This window comes from Gavialis gangeticus, unplaced genomic scaffold, assembly GCF_001723915.1.
Source record: "Gavialis gangeticus isolate Ggan-Ray unplaced genomic scaffold, GavGan_comp1, whole genome shotgun sequence".
Classification (NCBI taxonomy): domain Eukaryota; kingdom Metazoa; phylum Chordata; order Crocodylia; family Gavialidae; genus Gavialis; species Gavialis gangeticus.
This window is the reverse complement of record NW_017729032.1, coordinates 256,528,325-256,547,036: the sequence shown is the minus strand read 5'-3', so window position 1 is coordinate 256,547,036 and position 18,712 is coordinate 256,528,325. Positions and strand designations below refer to the sequence as shown.

The 18,712-nt window shown below is 39.4% G+C and overlaps 1 protein-coding gene across 1 annotated transcript in view; it reads left to right on the top strand.

The window, feature by feature from the left end:
- Window positions 1-11,956, top strand: part of LOC109302355 (nectin-3-like) — a gene marked incomplete at its 5' end in the record, with an annotated part of 185,294 nt that extends 173,338 nt beyond the window's left edge. The window contains 2 exons of the mRNA XM_019523914.1: window positions 6,611-6,673; window positions 7,554-11,956. Coding sequence (XP_019379459.1) covers window positions 6,611-6,673; window positions 7,554-7,727 — 237 coding nt within the window. The remainder of the gene's footprint in view (window positions 1-6,610; window positions 6,674-7,553) is intronic.
- Window positions 11,957-18,712: the final 6,756 nt, after the last annotated feature.

The following is an 18,712-nucleotide window of genomic DNA, read 5'->3' as shown; positions in this document are numbered from 1 at the left end:
CCGGGGGGGGGGGGGGAATTCCCCTTTAATTGACTGAACATTCTGCACAATGGAACCGCATTCCCCTCCACTAAACCCCAGCATTTTTTTCATCCAAAAGGAAATAAATTCATATGTTAATATAGACTGCCACCTTTTTATTATGCAACTTAATCTTCCATCTTCATGACCTTGCTTTGAAAATCTCTCAAGTATTGGCCACACTGTGTTTCTTGGTTCTGTACCTGTGGCTTTCTTCACCCAATTTTACCTACTTTTTGTAGAGTGGGCACATCTACACATGCCCGTATGGTGCCATTGTTCCTGTGCTGTCATTTAGTACTCCCTTTAGGACAGCCATTACTGTGCCAGGCTGGCAGTGCACAGTTATTTTTAGCCACTACATCACTGTTGTAAGGTGCTATAGCGAGGAAGTGTGTTGGTACGGCAACATAGTTGCAGCGTCACTGTTTGTGCCCACTAATGCTACTTCACCATAGCATCTTATGTAGACAATGCCCAGTAAGTACCTTTTAAAGTGGATTGCAGTCCCTACTTACCTGCTTTTTCTATGTCACTCCCTATGTTCCCTGGAACAAGGAATTCCAGTAAAAAAGGCTTGTTATTCCTGGTTTGTGTGGCTTTCCCCAACATTTCACTGCAAGTTATTTGAAACTAACCAGGGAGAAGACACAGTAACACTAGTGTTCTGAATGGGCTATTTATGAAAATGATTTAATGCCTATGGAAGAAGGAGAATAAATCATACTTTGAAGTCCAAATATATTTTTCTAATTAGGAGGTGAAGGAGATTAAAAAAACCCCAAAAAGAACCCCCCAAAAACCCCCAAGTATTTCCTGTTACCTAAACAATACAGATGTGCAGCAGATGTGGCAAGAGGAAAGCCCAGTGTTTGACCACTGCTGATCTGAGTCTAAAATATGAGTTAGTAGGACTTCTAACACCTGCCTACATGATAATTATGCTGGTGTATATACTTGGGGCAACTACATTTGTAATGCATTTAGTTAGTCTTGTGTCCCTCCCCTGCTGCCCCCCTCCATACCTCATAAGCTGTTTTTTCACCAGGAATTTCAGGTTTTCTCTAGCATTGTTTTTCTCCTATATATATCATTGTATTCGTTTTAACTCTTTGTATTCATTAAGTTGGCTAATGTCACGTGACTTGCCACGTTGAGAGATGAATCATCCTCTTGTTCTGCTTGCCACTTCCTAGCTCTTGCTTTGTTTCCCAACCTCATTAGTTTAAACTGGTGTTTCCTAATTGCGCCAGTGACAATAACTCTGCTGCCACTTTGTCACATTCATAGGCCTTTTTGCCCTACAGCTAGTAACTACATGCAGCTGAGTTCTCTTCATTTTCATGCACTGGGTCGTTTTCAGTTGGTTTAATTCCCTGCAATTGCTACAAAGCTGACAAGGGGGCATGGCTTTTGCCCCACTTGATCCAATGTATCTGTGTTTGTCAAGTAACTGTTTGTGAACGTAATAGACTTTCCCCAAGGTAAAAGCAGGCTGCAAGTCTATTTCGGAATTTACCCAAGCAGAAATGTGGTGGCTTGTCACTCAGTTTATTATATAAGTTCTCCTGAGCTAATGAAAAAGAATTCTTTAGTAGTAGAGGTCAGTAACAGGGCATTAAAACTAGTGTAATAGTCTGTCTGTGTTTACTGATTCAATCTTGTGGCATAGATCCAGTATGGTGACAGTAGGTACTGTGCTGTTTGTTCAGTTTCAGCTGCTCAGCAGTAAGATTTCTTCAGCAGTTTTGCCTCCTCTGAGACCTCTTCCTGGCCTACTCTGACCAAACTAAACTATTTAACATACTGGCCCCAAAATGGGATAAGGTATGTGGTAGCTTCCAAGCCTTGACTAAGGAGAAATGCTGCAAATATTGGAATCGGGGAAACTTAGACCAATTGAACATAAGATTTGAATCTTATTTGTCATCTTAATTACTGAAATCACATCTTGGCCTTTAAAGAGTTAGCTATAGCTAGACACGTTTTGCATTTCTCATATGACCAGGGCGAGTGACTTCTAGGTGGTGAGTATATGTTCACAGTATTAGAAAGACTGATAAATTTCAAGTGTTTGTCCTGCACTGTGAATGGCTGATGGTTTTGGATTTTCTGCATTCTTTGACAATAAAAAAAAACTTGAGTTGCCTATATTTCCCTACTCATCTGAAAGATTTCACAATAATGGCAGCAGAGAAGAGACAGAAACTAATGCCCAGTAACCTTAGATGGCTCTCTCTAAAGGATATTGATGTCTGTTGTTGTGATACCCATATTTTATTCTCAAATCAGTTTCAGATTTTGGCATCTTTCCCAAGAGGTGATAGATGAATGACAGATAAAGAAACCCTTATAGGATATTCATTTCCATTTCAGTGAGTTAAAATGCTAGGAGTCGCTAAACCTGAGTTTGCTTTCAAACATTTGAACTGCTGTCAGTGAAAAAGCACCAGCTTCATAAGGCATAGTTACAGGCAAGCAGAGCAAAGATTTGAAGGCAAGCATTTAAAAAAAAAATTGGTGACTTACATTTTTATAAAGCTTGGTGTCTCTTTGCTTTTTGTGACCCCCTAAGTATCTGCTGAACTTCTTAAAGTTCTTCATTATTCAGACTTTAGCAATGTATACCTCATGCTCCTGAACTCCACTCCCTACCCCCAACATGCATAGTTATTAATTTGCTGGTGTTTGCATTCGTCCAGTTGCCCAACACGTAATAAATCAGGAAGGTGAGGGGGAATAGGAGTGTGAATCTAAGAAGCCAAAGGGAAAACTTGATGAAGACAAACTATTAATGAAATATGGAAAATCTTCCTGCTTGAAGTATAGGCTGCTGCTTCTACAAAAACTTCTTGTATAATACAGCATTAGTACATGGGTAAAAATACAACTTAAATCTAACTTTGTGGGGTTTTGAACTAGAACCTAGGTAATTCTGGCATTTAGGACCATGACTAAATATTCTTCCTTACTGTGTAAAGTCCAGTGTCAGTCACATAGGCGGGGGGGGGGCAAGTGCTCCCCTGAGATTGGCCAATGCCAGCTTCTGCAGGCAGTCACTGTTCACCATCCCTCCTCCCCGGCTGCTGACGTTCGCTTCTGTGGGAAGTCGCTGCTTGCCAGCCCGCCACTGATGCTGCTGCCCACAAAATGTGCCCCACACCTCAGGCTCAGGAGGCACCAGTCACCCATGGTCAGTCAGTTTTAGCATCACCTGGGACCAGCTATTCTTGGGCTTATCTAAAAGAGCGATTGTCATCGGATTGAAATGAGCAATATATAGATCCTGCCTACATTCTACATACGTAACATGATTTCTACATGGAGTTCAAATTGCTTCCTTGAATTTTTATGCCATTTGGGATTATTGTGCATTGTCTAAAACAAACCAAGGCAACCATTAGTTGACACTTGAGAGACCTTTGTTCCCATTTGCAACCAGTGTTTCTTACACCTGTTAGGAAAAATGCCCTGATGGTTATGGTGGTAGTCTGAAATACCAGGGAGCACATGTTCAGTTTCCTGTCTGTCACAACAACTTATCAAAGTCACTGGCTCTTTGTATTTGTTTCATAGTACTAGAGAAGCTCAGTGATGTATGGGTATTAAATTGAAAAACATAAGGTAGTGTTGGGTATAGGAGCATGTAAGAAATATAGATGAAGGCATTAATTATGAACAACTTGAAAAGCCTGGTACTAAAATGTCTTCCTACCCAGAATAACCAATACTCACCTTTGGGAACAGTTATCTGCTTACATGCTGTATTTCACAGTTAATGTTATAAGATTAAAGGAGTGCAGAGGAAACATGAATGACTGAGAGGGGGCATTGTCCGAAACAGGGGAACCTATTATTTCTATCCCAAAGGTATTGATATCCAAATAGGGGCCAAATAAGAATAAGGCAAGTTGTGTGATAGAAAAATACTGGACTTTAAGCAAAAAATGGTGGCTTTGCCATAAAGCATATTAGGATGAATACTGCACTATTATGGGGAAAGATGTAAATTATAATGACAAAAGATAGTGATGGTGATATTTTTGTGAGATTCGTTTTTGTAAAATATATACAAATATGTAGGTAACTTAAGTGATGCAAAGTACCCTATCATTTGAAATTCAGGTACACATGCTTACATCCAGCAGAATTTTAGCTTGATACAAGCTATGTGAGTCGCACATGTGCAATCTTAAAAGAAAATAATGTAGGAGCCTGCAAAACCAATTTCTATTTAAAAGCTTAGAAATAGTCTACATTATGAATTTCACAACATTACGAAGATGAGGCTTCTTGATATGCAAGAGTTTTTGAGCATAGAAAAAGAATTATTCTTTATAAAGTATGCCTTCCTATATGCATAAGGTATGAAGTCATAATGTCAGGATTTTGAAGCGAGTGGTGGTTACCTTAGCAAAATTGTCTAACAGGCCAAAAGCAATAAACAGTGAAAACAAGCGAGTCTGAAAGGGAACTCAAGATAAAAGATAATAGAACGAAAGGGGAGGTTATACCAAAGACCTGTCAACTTACTCTAATGTGTACAGGTCTGCTGGCAGGGAGTTTCTCAGGCAGCCTCACTTATCGTGGCTCACATGAAGTAAGTAATACTATAGCCTGCTTGCCATTCCAGTGGATCCTCCTGTGGGGAAAAGGGAAGTTTTTTTGTTTTGTTTTGTTTTTTTTCTGATGTATTGCTGTTACAGAATAAACTGGCCTTAACTCTTATTAGTGGTTCAGTTCCTAAAACCAATGAAGTCCTTACTACAGCTTGCCTTTCATGGGAAAAAAAAAAAAATCAGTAAACCTTATATTGAAGAGTTCAGCGGTAAAAAGGATCACTGCACTTTAAGCTTTCTTGGTTGTGGATTTTTGTCCTAGCCTGACATTTTCTTAAGATCCCATTCATTAGTCTGGGCAAATTTTTGTCTTTTCCTTGTACCATGGAACTGTGCTGTCATATTAAGAACTAGATTTAAATGCATCAAATATTAGAAGTGTGCAATGAAGATACTTCGTGTTTTTAAAAAATAGCTTACTAGAATTCCTTATAGTGTAGTGTATCATAATGCATCATAAGCAAATATATAGCAACAGTCTGCCTGAACATACATAGACATGTAAGGCTTAGTCTGCTTTAAGTACCTTGTTAGTGTGTGTCCCTGTCTGTGTGTCCACCCTGCCCACCCTCCCCAGATGCCCCCTTTCGCTTCTGCTTGCTTGTGGAAGCTTGTTATGTCTGTCCTGGAGGAACAGGTGGGGAAGGGTTAACCTGCATGCCCAGCCCCTGCCACTGCTGATCTTTGGGTGGCTCAGCATAAAGAATAGCAGCAGCCCTGGCACCCAGGCAAGCAAGTTAACCCTTCCCTGCCTGCACTCCCAGAATAGACAGGTGGGCAGCTATAAGTAGGTGTGGGCAGTAAGGAGCCAGGGAAGCCCCGAATGAGAGGGGGGATGCAGGGTGATTCTTACCTTTCAGTCCTCCAGGTCCCGGTTGGCCTGAAGTGCGACTGCTCCAAACTCAAGCTAGCACTAACACCAGTTAAAATTCGTGCATCTTGCAATGTAAAGCAGTTGTTGTCAACCAGGGGTACGTGTACCCGTGGGGGTACTTGGGAAGGCCCCAGGGGGTACGCGGTGGCAGTGCAGAGAAGGAGTACTTGGGAAGCATGCTGTCCCCTTCTGCTCGTCAACCAGCTGCTGGGGGACCTTGCCCGCTTGTCCAGGGAGTACAGTTAGGAGGGGTACCTACCAGAAGCATTACACTCCTTAAAGGTTGAAAACCCCTGGTGTAAGGTATAGCAGAGCCTTTAGCTGACTTGAATAAGATATTACAGAACTTTACCTAATGGCTGTTTTCAAGCAGTTGACTGTATCACAATTGCACAGGAAAATCATGTTTTAAATTCAAAACACAGGGAATGAAAAATGCACTGAAAAATACACTCTTACTCCCAATGATTAAGTGGCTTCCAAGACTGCTGACTTCTTTGTAGACAGATCAGCAGGGATATCCTGGCTTTCTTTGATTAAAAAACAAAACAACCCCTCCCCCCCCCGCAATTTTTCGATTTAAAAAAGTAACCCAAAATCCACATTTTTCTGTGATTAAAATGAAGCACTGCTGTATACATATCTATATATTGGTGGTGTTTCATTTTAAACATGGAACAATGTGGATTTGTGGTTACTTTTTTTTTTAATCCAAAGATCAGAGATTTTTTTTTTAATCTGAGAAAAACAGGATCCCTGGAAATAAGTCAACAAAAAGTTCCTAATACACGTTGCTGATTGATATTAAAAAAAGTTTTCTTTTTCTGTAACTTTTTCTTTGCACTTTGAGTAGAAGCAAAGCTAAAGGGTTTCCTCAGAAAAGTTATAACATTGGTTAAATTAACCACAACCATGTAAACCTTTCGCAAATATCAGAAATAAGGGCTAGTCAAAATTTTTCCTCTAGAAAAAATGATCAAATCAATGCTTGACAAGGTAGAAAGCCTTGTTAACTTAATGCTTTTAAGCAGAAATCATGGTCAAACCTATTTGCAGTGTTGAAGCATGCTTACACTATTATTTATGTTCCCTACAGAAAGAGAATTTCCCTTTGCAAAGCCCATACAGAGAGAGAGCAGCTAGAAATTCACAGCACAAAGTAAGTAAAATGATTCTTTGATACAGCCCAATCATGTGACGCTAAACAAATCTGATGCAAGTTCTTAAAAGATTTTTTGCTATATCATCAACCACAGACTCTAGACTTAGGCATCCAAGTCAGTAACAATTTATATATGTGGGTTTGTTCTGTTATGTAGACATCAGTTACATCTCACAATACTGGGCATCAGCTAAGCTAAATGTAACTCAAATCTTATGTTTTAAAATTAGTTTTAGACAACACTGATAACTGGTGAAGAAGCAAAATCAAAGCCATTTGATAGAATCACTTCTATTACAGATGGACATAACTATACCTATCAAAAGATACAAACTGTTACATTATGCTATAACTAAATGTCTGCACCGTTCTATAGTGACACTAGATCGGTTTTGCTATGCTTGTAACCCTACTTCATCCAGAGTCAGTTAAGATGATTTAGTTTGCTAGGATCACTAGTCATGCAGATGTAACAGTTACAGTATATTGACTGCTGTGTACTTTCTCATGTTCTTGGGAGACTTTCTTTTATTGCCTTCTAAGATGCTTTCCACAGTGCAATCTCATGAGGAAAGTCGGACAGAAAATTGTTTTCTCAGTTTATATTTCCCCAGTTTAATTATAGTACCTAGAACAGTTGAGTCTCTTCTTTTTAAATAAAGGCCAAATGTTTGAAGATGTTTAGGTGCCAAACCCCTTGTTCATCTCAGTAGGAACTAGGTACTCAAATACCTTTAAAGTCTTGTTCTTAGAAGCTTCAAATAGAGTAAAGAATGGGCACAGATGTTGATGCATGGCATTTTAGAGAATGTGCAGAAGAAATATTTGTAAAATGAAAGTATTTTAATGGAGTATTCTAATATTTCTTGTATTCTAGAAACCAATAAGTGGCAGGCAACTTAACTATGATGAGAGAGAGCAATTGGGACAAGAAGGTCCTCAACAAATGTACCCAATTTACAAGCAGATGCATTACCAGGATTGGAGTTCCAAAAACCAAAACCCAGGAGCTGGAAGAATCTACATCAATCCTAGAGAACACTATGTGTGATTATATCCCCTGTTGTATATTTCCCTACAGAATATGTTAAATCATTCCAACTTTTTTGTTGCTAATCCAATGCTGTTTGATTATAGGATCAATATGATCTGTTCTGTTTAGCAGGGATAGTCAATTTTTAGTTTATCTACTTGTTATCTTTGAACAGAGGATAGAGGTAGGTGTGAAGAGGCAAATTCCTTGAGAAGCTGTTTAGTATGGGACTTTAATAGGTGACTGACTTTTTTTTGTTTAATTGGTATTTTGCATGTGTCAGTATTGTTATGTTCTTCAAACTGCTGTGATCTTCCAAATGAAGAGCCTCAGCTGGCTGTGTCAACCTCACTGTACTTCAGACTGGCCAGCCAATTCATAATATGAGGACCTATGAAGAAATATGGACACAGTTTGTTTAATTTCTTTGGAAATTCTCTCTTTTTAAAATAGTTAATTATTAAAAATGCAATACTTGTGCATTAAAGATAAAGCCTAAGCTAGAGGGAAAAAGTTGCCTTCTGTGAAATGAGTAGTTGGCAGCTGTGAATAGGCTTTTGTTTAACTTTTTAAGACACTTCAGAGGAGTGTTATTGACTGGCGGAGTGACAAAACTTGGCCCTGGCTGCTGTTGCCTTCAGGTACCTCCTTTCCCCCATTCCCATGAAGATTTAAACTAGGCTTGTCTTAATGTATTCTCAGGACAAATACCCCACTTGTCTTTCCACTCAACTGCTGGACTGCTTTATTAGAAAACCTAGGTTCCATTTTCTTCTTACCGTTGGCTGACTTTAGCAGACCTGCTCTAGTGTCCCTATACATACTGTTTCCAACTTCCCAGAACCAATTAGCTTTTGGTGGTAGCAAGAACAGGAGAGCTTCAATTGTGGACAATGACTTTTTTAACTCTTGACTAGGACAGGTATAAACAAAAGTATTATGAAATGTTGATTGTGAATGTATTGCCAACATGAAAAATATCACAGGGGAAATTGATGGTAACAGTATAGAGCTGTATTTTTAAGTTAGCTTTTCTAGAGAAGAACTAACTTTTCATAAATAAAAATGTGTGTTTTTGGTTTTAAGAGCTAGCACAGATTAGCTTGTGATTTTAAAGTTTCTGTTGTTCATTCATCCAGTTTACCATGGCAGATAATGGAACACTTAAATGTAGCTTGTGAGAGAGGGTAAAGCATAAACAATGGGATATAAGAAAAACAAGAACCTTTCCACAAGTTCAGTTTCAGGTAAAATGAAAACCAACCACAAAATTTCTACTAATCTTATGAATAAATTTTTGTGGTTAGCTTTGTGTTTTGTTTTGCCCTTAATTACCTGAAAGTGTGGCTAGGTTACTATTTAAGATGTGATTAAAAGGTTAATTGTCTTAAGCATAACATCTGCCAGGGGCCTGAGATGCTTCCTTTAATATTTTAAAAGACTCAATAGATGCTACAAAATTTATTCCATAGCAGACTTAATAGAACACTTGAATATTGTTTTTGAAGAATGGAAGAAATCTCTAGAGCACTTATCCACTTACACTAAGTATTAAACATTTATTCAAAAATGCTTATTTTCAACAGTAGCTTTTTAGACAGTAGCTCTATTTTGTAGATAGCCAAAGATAGTAAAGCATTTTCTTCTGCTGTATTAAATCAATTATTCTTCCTGTGATTTTGTTAAAGCTTTCATCCTTGAGCATCTAAAATAGCCCTTTGAAAAAGACTGTGCTTAACTTTTATAGTATGAAACATTTTAGTAGTAATGATTCCAGGTTCTCAGAAAACAGATTTGTGCTGAAGTCTAACCCTGTGGCAAGGCATGATTCACTACAAAAAACATTTCCTATGAGCCATTTAACTAGAAAAAAAGAGTTGCTGTCCCAACCAGTAGAGGTTTCTTGAGTGAGGAGGAGGATTCCTAACTGTGAACTTAATCAGGTTTTCCAGCTGAAACACCAGCATCTTAACTATGTTTTTAAAAATAATGAAACTTTAACCATCTTATTCACAGCTCAATAGAATGTAGCTATTGGGATCTGACAGAAAGAATTGTTTATTAATTATGAGGCAAAATCAAAGACATGAATCTTTGTTGAAATTCATTGTGATAAGTCTCCCAATGAAAAAAAATCTTCAGAAAGAATTAAAATTAGAGTATCCATTGCTTTCATCCAGAAGTAACTTGGTTTTATTGATCCTGTAGAAATGAGACTCCATGACACAGTCTCATACAATTAACACCTAGCCTAACTTTTACTAGGAGAGGGCAGGCAAGATTAGTTCCCACTCTGTTATAAGATGGATGAATTTATTTTGCATCACCTGGGTGGATTTGGTTTGATGACTTTGTTGGAAGGCGGTCTGGCTTCCAGTGATGTTGGTAGGATGCCTAGCATGCTGCTGAGAGCATTTTCTAATGTTTTGTCACATACTCAGTATGATACTCTAAAAATAAGAAAATTTTGAACACTGACAGCTTTTCCAAAGCAGTCATCCTGCCACAGTTTCAGGAAGACAAACCCCTCCATGATCCTCAGAAATGGAAGTGAAGAGAGTACATGGAAGAGATAGTATTGGTCTCTTGAAGACTTGTTTGTTAGCCATGATAAAGTGTCCTTTCTCTGCCTAAGTAATGACTGATGAAACTACCTGACTTGCTAATTTATTGCTCTGTGAATTAGAAAATGCCTTGAATTCATTGCAGAGCAAATCTCAATTTTACTGCTGTGGAAGCCACTGGCAGTGTAAAAATAAAGTATTTTGGGGCATAAGGGTTTGATTTCTTTTTTAATCGGAGTATAAATGATGTAGGGTTGTTCTTTCCCTACAAGCAGAGCTACAAAATTCAAATGCTTAACCATCCTTCCTCTGGCTCTCCAAAGTTTATGTAAAATATGTTTCGTTACAGGGTTGATGCTTGTTGTGACCTGAAGGATGTTTGTATCCCTGTACTCCTATGCCCAAGACAAACTTAGTACAAGAAGTGAGTGAGACAGATGACAGATCAAGTATCTATAAAACTTAGTAAGGAACAAATTCTTAAGGCATGTGTTCATAAATACAGTTTTTAAAAAAAGAAAAAATAACCTGCTAGGCTGAGGGCACAAAGATGTGGCTTCCACAAAAACGGCAATTCCCTGCAATTTTGGCATGGAATCACCAGGAAAGATTGTGGCTGCCCCCCGTCCCTGCCCCTGTCCCTGTCCCTCTCTGCTCATTGACTGAGAGGGCTGCCCATTGTATGACCCTGTCCCTCTGCAATCAGCAGCAAGGGGCAGGACCATATGATGGGTAGCTCTCTTAGCCAATCAGTAGTGAGGGGTGGGGTCACTGGAGCCCCTCAGCCAATTGGTGGGGGAGGGGGCACCAAGAAAGACAGTGCAAATGGTGCAATGCATTGCAAGTGGCCTGCTATTTTTATTTTGCCTCAGTGTGGTTTAGGTACATCCTTACTAATGACACTTGATAGACAAGTATTTTCAGTTCATTTTATGGGTAGAACCTGGGAGCCCCAAAGTTAAAGATACCCATTATGTCTGCCTCTGTACAGTTAATAGGTAACAGTCCCTGGCCCAGGTGGCTTAAAACCCTATGTGACAGAAAACATAATGATAGAAAAACTAAACTGGTGTTTGGTTAAGAAGAAAAAGAAAAAAAAGAGGACAAAATAATAACACCAAAAAATAAGGCAGAACTCCCAAAGTCACTTATGCCAGATAATTGTGAAAGGGATGAGTGAACAGAATATTGAGTATAACTGTGAAATGGTGTAGCTTTTCAAGAATACCATCCTTGGAGAAACATGTTTCAGCTTATGTAGGCAGGCCCAACAGCCCCATTTTTAGAAGTCTGATTTTTGTTTAAGGACTTTTGACACTGTACCTGGAATGGAGCTTCTTTAAAAATAAATAAATAGCTACAACTAGGGAGGGTAAACGGCTTCTTTTTTGATCTTTTGCATCTCATTCAGATCCTGCAGCAGTCAAATTGGTATAGTTTAGAAGTGGCCAATGAAGTTGGGTGCCTGGACCTGTGAGTGTTTTAAGCTTTTAATATGCTAGTCTCTGAATTCGGACAGTTTTTCTTTTTTCCTGTTTTTGCAAGCTACAAACTGAGTGTATAAACTCCATATGGCACTGGAAAATTCCATGTGGTGTGTTAATTTGATACCCGCTGCTTTGTGGAATGGCAGTAATCCTATATTGCTTTCAAAAAAAAGAAGAGGGCAAATAAAAAAAAAAATAGCCCTACCTTTTGGTTTCAGCAAAATGCTTTCCAGCTCAACAAGATGGCTTTTAGAATGGGATATAGTCAAGTTTGCTACCTTATCCTCCTGAGCATCACAATTTGGCCCAAGAGGCCCAGGAAGGCAGCGATTTTCTTTTTTGTTGCTTTCGGTGGCAGGAAACAGCTTCCTTAGCTCTGAAGTTAGGTGACTAACTAAACAGAGTTGTCCATTTTGGATTTTCACTACTTCAAATAATTGAATGTAGTCTCAGGAGACTTTGAAGTTTTTCTTTTAAGTAGGCACTACTCATAATCAGGTATCCTGGGTTTGTCTCTGATTTTAAAAAAAAATCCAATTTTCAGATTTAAAAAAGTAACCATATTTTTTTGTGATTAAAATGAAAAAATACTGTGTGTGTAGGTGTCTATGTGTGTGTGGGTGGGGGATGTATATATGAATGTATGTATGTGGCATTTAATTTTAATCATGGAAAAATGCGGATTTTGGGTTACTTTTAATCTGAAAATTGTTGGGGGAGGGTTTATCAGAAAAAACCAGGATCCCTGCTCATAATCTACATTGGCTTCCCCAGTATCTCAGATATGCAACTGGCTACCAATTCAGGAGCCTTATACAACTGAAACTCTACCTATTAGTGGGAGCTAGGCATGCAAAACTTGCCGGTGCTTGATCAAATAGGCCTAAGAGTCTTGGCATCCAAATGTTACTGTCGTGCACTGCACTTAAGAGCCATCAGAGGTCAACAAACCATGATCTGTTAGCTAAGAGAGGACAATTTCTGTCACAGTATGGAGACTCATAAGCAGAAAGACCTCCAGGTATCTTGGCAACCCAGGCATTGAATAGACAACTTCATGTGCCAGTTACAGTAGATGAATATTGCCATGGCAGCAGCAGCAGTTGCTTTTCTGGAAAAGTAATGTAAAAGTAAAGTAGCTAATATTTGTCTGTCTTAATATACGTTAAAAGGTCAGAGGAGCCAATACCATAGGACTAGTGAGGACCACCCATGGACATAGTTATTACCCATCTATGGTCTACTGTGACACTTGGGTTTTATATACGTGTCAAACTTCATTCACAATTGCAGCGGGGGGGGGAGGGAGGGGTTAGGCAAACAGAGAGGATGTGGGCTGAAAACTAATTAGACTACCAAACAAATAGCGGGAGGCAAAATTTAAAGTGTTAACTTTGAAGGCCTATTCCTGTTTCTAACACGGAAGACCCCAGAACAAAATTAAACATGCTCCAGAACATATACAAATGCTATGAATATGTTTGTCTTCATTAAATCTACTTAAAGTTTGACTGAGTATAGTTTTATAGCTTTTATTGTGTTGTGTTGTATTGCTGTTTCTACTGAGGCATTTTGGTCCAGTTATGTGTAATCAAATACACAAACCAAACTTTTTTTGTTCTAGAGTATAAAGCAAACAATCCTTTATCCTTACAACTGAACTGATATCACTTAGGATGCCTTCTTATTAGAATTTCAGGTTCAAATAACAGAAGGCTGTATAATATGTGTATCAATCTTTATTTTTGAGGAGAAAGTAACCAGTAAGGCCACATTTGTTTTTAGATTTTTTTTTACCTTGATATTGCTTGATTCTTAACAACTTACACTGTACAAAACTTTAATTTGAGTGGAATTTATAGAAATGCCAGTAAGTGTGAGATGTTTAGAGTTAACTTACGTTACTAAGGGCATATAGGTGATCGATTGGCAAATAACTGTGAAGTAAACTTATTAACTAGTGTCATTTACAAATGATTGGATTAGACAAGTGTATCTATATAAGACTGTTATCTGTTCACAGCTAAAGGTCTTGGGTAATGCATGCAGCAAATGCTTGCGACTTACTGTTCAGTTGTGAAATGTTTTTTGCTAAGTAATGTAACTTGAAATATAGGTTAGTTGGCATGGGAGAGGATTCACAAATACCTGCTTGGACATTTCAGGTAGAAAGACATGAGTTTGTAGATTCTTTGTGGAAGCTTCAGGAAATAGTTCTTTACTTTTTATGCAGTTTTAAATGTAATGTATTTTTGTTTGAATAAATATCAAGAATAGATAATTTTGTCTTATTTGACAATAGATGTCATTCATTGTTTGGCTAGGCTTAATACTGTACAAAATAGTAATAATTTTAATTTGAAAATCTCTAAGTATGTACACATAGAAGAAAAAGGATCCTTGATGAGAAAAACACCCCTATTCCTGTTCATTAGGCCCTTTGTTTCCACTCCCACAACACACAAACATTCTGCAAGTAATACAAGTCCAGAGAAGCTAAATTATTGGGTACTAGATTTTGAGAACTTTAAGATGTCTTGCTTTATCAGACAGCAGTTCCTTAGCAGCTCCAAAAAATGAAAGCTTTTAAGGTCTTAAATCCTGCAACCAATATCACTGTTGGAAAAACGTGACTCCTAACTTTAAAACTAATATCATAAATAAGCTTTAGGACTGATTTTTTAAGATGTAGAGTTGTCTTGCACTCATCATGCTGGGTAAAGGAAGACTATCAGCTACATTTAAATCTTATGAGCAGAACGGCTCGTGAAAATGCGAGAGAGAAAGACAAGGGAAATATTGTGGTAGAGCCAGCTGCAAATAGCTTCTGAAAGAGTGCTGCCTCAGCAGGTCCAAAGACAGTAACTGTCAACAGCGAAAGTTACTTGGAAAGCCACCCATGAAAGTCACTATGACTCAAGGTGAAGAACTACACTGAAGCCTATTGTTGTAACAGCCTTCTCACTGCTAATGTAAATTTAAAAGAAGTTTTACTTTCAACTTCCTAAGCACTTCTGATGCATGATTCCTTTTCCAAAAAGAAAAGGCAAAAAAGAGTGTGCTTAGCCTTATTATGGTAAGACCATGTGTGCTACAACAGGGTTATCAAGCTTATCGGGTCCTGTGGACAGAAGGAGTGGCATGGGACTGCTCCACACACTGTATTAGGCCCATAGACCTGCCCACATACTGAATCCAGATCGCACAGACTATCTGGTGCAGGTGCCACATGCAGCACGCACCTTGGACCAGTCCCATTTGCTTCATGTGGGGTTCAGACTGTTTTAGGGTGTGCTGCACGTGGTGTGCAATTCCAGCCTGAGTGTCTTGGGCAGTATTTTGGGCTGGATTATACAGGTCCACAGGCTGCATCTTTGATACCCTGTGCTAGAATATTAGCTGAGATACAAGAAACCTAAATTGGTTTGCACTGTACCCCAGTTCATAGTAGCTCATCACATGGCCACTTTCTCAAATGCAGTTTTTGCGTGTGTGGTACTAGCATAACTGTAATTCTGTCATTGAAATACTGCCTTCCACTCAAAGATCACCAGCCTCCACAAAATAGTCTGAATCTTGCCTTAAGGTACTCTTCTGAAAGGGGTAAGTAGTAATTATCTCTGTTTCACAGTTGAAGTGCATACAAAAGTAAATGATCTGACCAAGGCATGAAAACTCTTCACCTCAAAATAAAATCTAGGCAATCTGATGACTGTGAATATCATAGCAGCAGTCATTGATTTTTTTTCACAGCCATTTATGGTGATGTGGCCCAATTATTGAATATACTATTAAGTATTCAACTTCCTAAAAGACGAAGTTATTGCTAAAGAATGAAAAATGCAGCTACAGTATTTAAGGAATACATTTTGAATTGGGAGCAGTGTGAGCTGTCAATAAGTTAATAAAATTTAATTACCCTACATTACTTTGCTTAGTTTTTTAAATAAACCCTGGACTCATAATGAATTGTTGAATCCTAGAAACAATAGAAAAGACCATCCCTCAAATGCAAACCAGCCCTTAAACGGATCAGCCTAGACCTGGACTGTCCAACTTGTGGGCCTCATTTAGCTCTCACCCAGCCACCATCCTCCTCCCCAGCTCTGGTGACAACAGCAACCAGTCTCCAGCCCCGATTCAGCTGCCACTTCTTGTCTTTACCGCGGGGGGGGGCGGGGCACTACAGTAGCATAGAGAACTGATGATGAGTCTGGGCCTATCCACGCACATACTGGGAGAGAGAATGGAAGACTCAGGGTTCTGTGTAAGGAGAACTGTGCATGTACATTACAGCTGGGAGGGGGAAATTACAATTGGGCACCTGCATAATGCAACCAGGAAGTGTAGGATGCGCAGGTATGTGCTGCAGGGGAGCGTTCATACAACCTGTGTCGTGTGGTCTGTGGGGGCCTTTTCGTTGGGCAGCCCCGGTCTAAAAAAATCACAGGAAAAAAGATGTGGTAAAATAGAAGGGAACAGCCGTTGGAGAGTCAGGGAATGAAACTCATCAGACTTGGAAAAAGAAATTTGAGCTCATTCCAGCATAGCTATGGACTCTGCATTAATGCTTAAGGCTTAGGGTTGTGCATTTGAAGGGTTGTGTATTTGAAAGATTGCATACGTGTCCTTTCTGCATAGACTCTGCAGTAGGGGTATGTGAAACGGGCTGTATTTGATTCAGGTTTGGATGCAGCCTGAATTGGCAACAGTAATCAATTCGCTGATTCAGATTACTGTCCCTGATTCAGTTCAGCCTAATCCGAATGTGAAGATTTGATGCTGATTCAGAGAATCAGCAATTTGGCCATAGATACAGCTTTAAATGTTTCTTCTACATACCTCGAGGTACCAGGCGTGGCTAATGAATGCTGCAATGCTGTGGCGGATGGAGCATCCCACAGGAGTACGGGGGGCAGGGGGGGAAGTGTTTGGTAGTAAACCTGGAAGTGGACCAGAAATACTTCCTATCCACTTCCAGGTTCACCACCAGCAATTTGCTATGGGGGTATCCCAGACTCCCCAGACTCAGGAGACACCAGTTGCTGAGCTGAGGGAACCCAAGCTGGGGGGACCCTCCCTGGAGGACTCAGAAGTGGACTGGAAGTGCATCTGGTCCACTTCTGGGTCTGCTGTCGAGTGGACTGAGGAGCCCCCTGTGCTTCTGTGGAACACTCCATCTGCCCCAGGTCATGAGCTGCACCTGGTACTTGGAGGTATGTAGCAAAAACATTTAAAGTTGTATCTACGGCTAATTCGCTGATTCTCTGAATCAGCATTGAATCTTCAGATCTGGATTCGGCTGAATCAAATCAGGGACAGTGAGCCGAATCAACAAATCAAATTACTGTCCCCAATTTGCACCGAATCCTTTGGAAACTGGCCATATTCGATTTGAAGAAAGAAATCAAAAGAAGAATCGCCAAATCTTTCTGAATCTCTCCAAATTGATTTCGGAGGGTTCCAATTCAATTCAGAGAGATTAAAGAGTCTCCTGATTTTGATTCAGATTCAAAGATTTGGCCACCAAATTGGGCCAAATCCCTGCCAAATCAAATCGGGGACCGAAGCTTTGCACAACTCTACTCTTCAGTTTTGTGATTCTTGCTGGAAGATCAGGAAATAGGAATTCTCTCCATAGACTTACTTGAGTCCCTTGGATTTTTGTACTTTATTCCATAAGCATGAAAGAAAAAATAGATCTAGGTAAATTTATCCAAACTGTTAAATATCTGTTGAATCTCTTTACTCTGTTGTAGTCTTGCTTTAAGAAAATATATAGCTAGGGTACTGTATTAATTGAATTGCCTTCAGTTCATTACACTGCTAAGCCCTGTAAGCTTAATTGAAAGGGAGACAGTGTGAACTGTTCTGGGACACTATAAACCACCACCTCAGCCTCATTCAATCAATAAGTGTTGGTAGAATTGTCTTTTCCTTTTGTAATGCCAACTACAAAAGGCTGGAGTGGATAGTCTAGAGGGGAAGATGATGTGGTTGTCATAGCTTTATGTTGCGTAGTTGAGTCCCAAGTCCCATGACTGATTTGGTTGAAGTACCCCAGTGATTTCAGACTTGCAAAATGCATTTTAAATGTGGGAAATGAATGTTGCTTGATTATGCAATGATAAAAATATTTTTTTTTAAAGTTAGCCTAAACTTCTGAAAAGCAGGCAAGCTGTCACCAGGGCAAGTGAACCAACTGCAAAAAAGAAAACAAATGTGTAGAGGCTCTTTGAGATTGCCATGTTATAGAGAATCATTTCCTGGAAGCTGTGAGAGCATCTTGGCATTGTGATTTCACACCCTTTCCATTTTGTTCTTCTATGACATCTGGAACATATCTATATAGAAAACAAAAAGCACGATTTATTCTGAGACCTAAAACTTCATGTTTGAAAGCAACGTGCTATCTTCAAGTTAGAAAATTCATGGCTTACTTAACCCTAAGCTCATTCATGAGTGAAACTGAAGCATTCAGCACTTATGTCTGGCCTTGGGGAGCTGGAGTTGCTGGTATTGGGTTCATTACATAACTAACATGTGGTTGGCAAAAGACAGAACATTTAGCAGGAGTAGAAACTTATCCCCAACCTTAGCAATAGTAGCTCAAACAGGCTCTACTCAAATTACTGATAGCAGTAAGAAGGAATCTCTCTTTAAGCCTCAGCTGCATGTAAATTTTCTTGTCTATTTTGTTTGGGCAGAAGCATGAGTTTCTTTGTTCCAGCCCCAATAACAAACTATTCTTAGGGACAAAGATCTCCCCGATTTCCACAATTGAAGTTGTCCTGTAGGAGCTTTAGGGGACCAGAAAGCTTAGGCTTTTCCGTCGATAGTCTAACACTGTGGCACCTAGCATTCTAGCCCTGTGAGCCAGATGGGTGGTGCAGGGTCAGTCTGTGGGCTGCATTCTGCAAGGGTCAGCATGTACGGTCGGTCCTTGGGCACC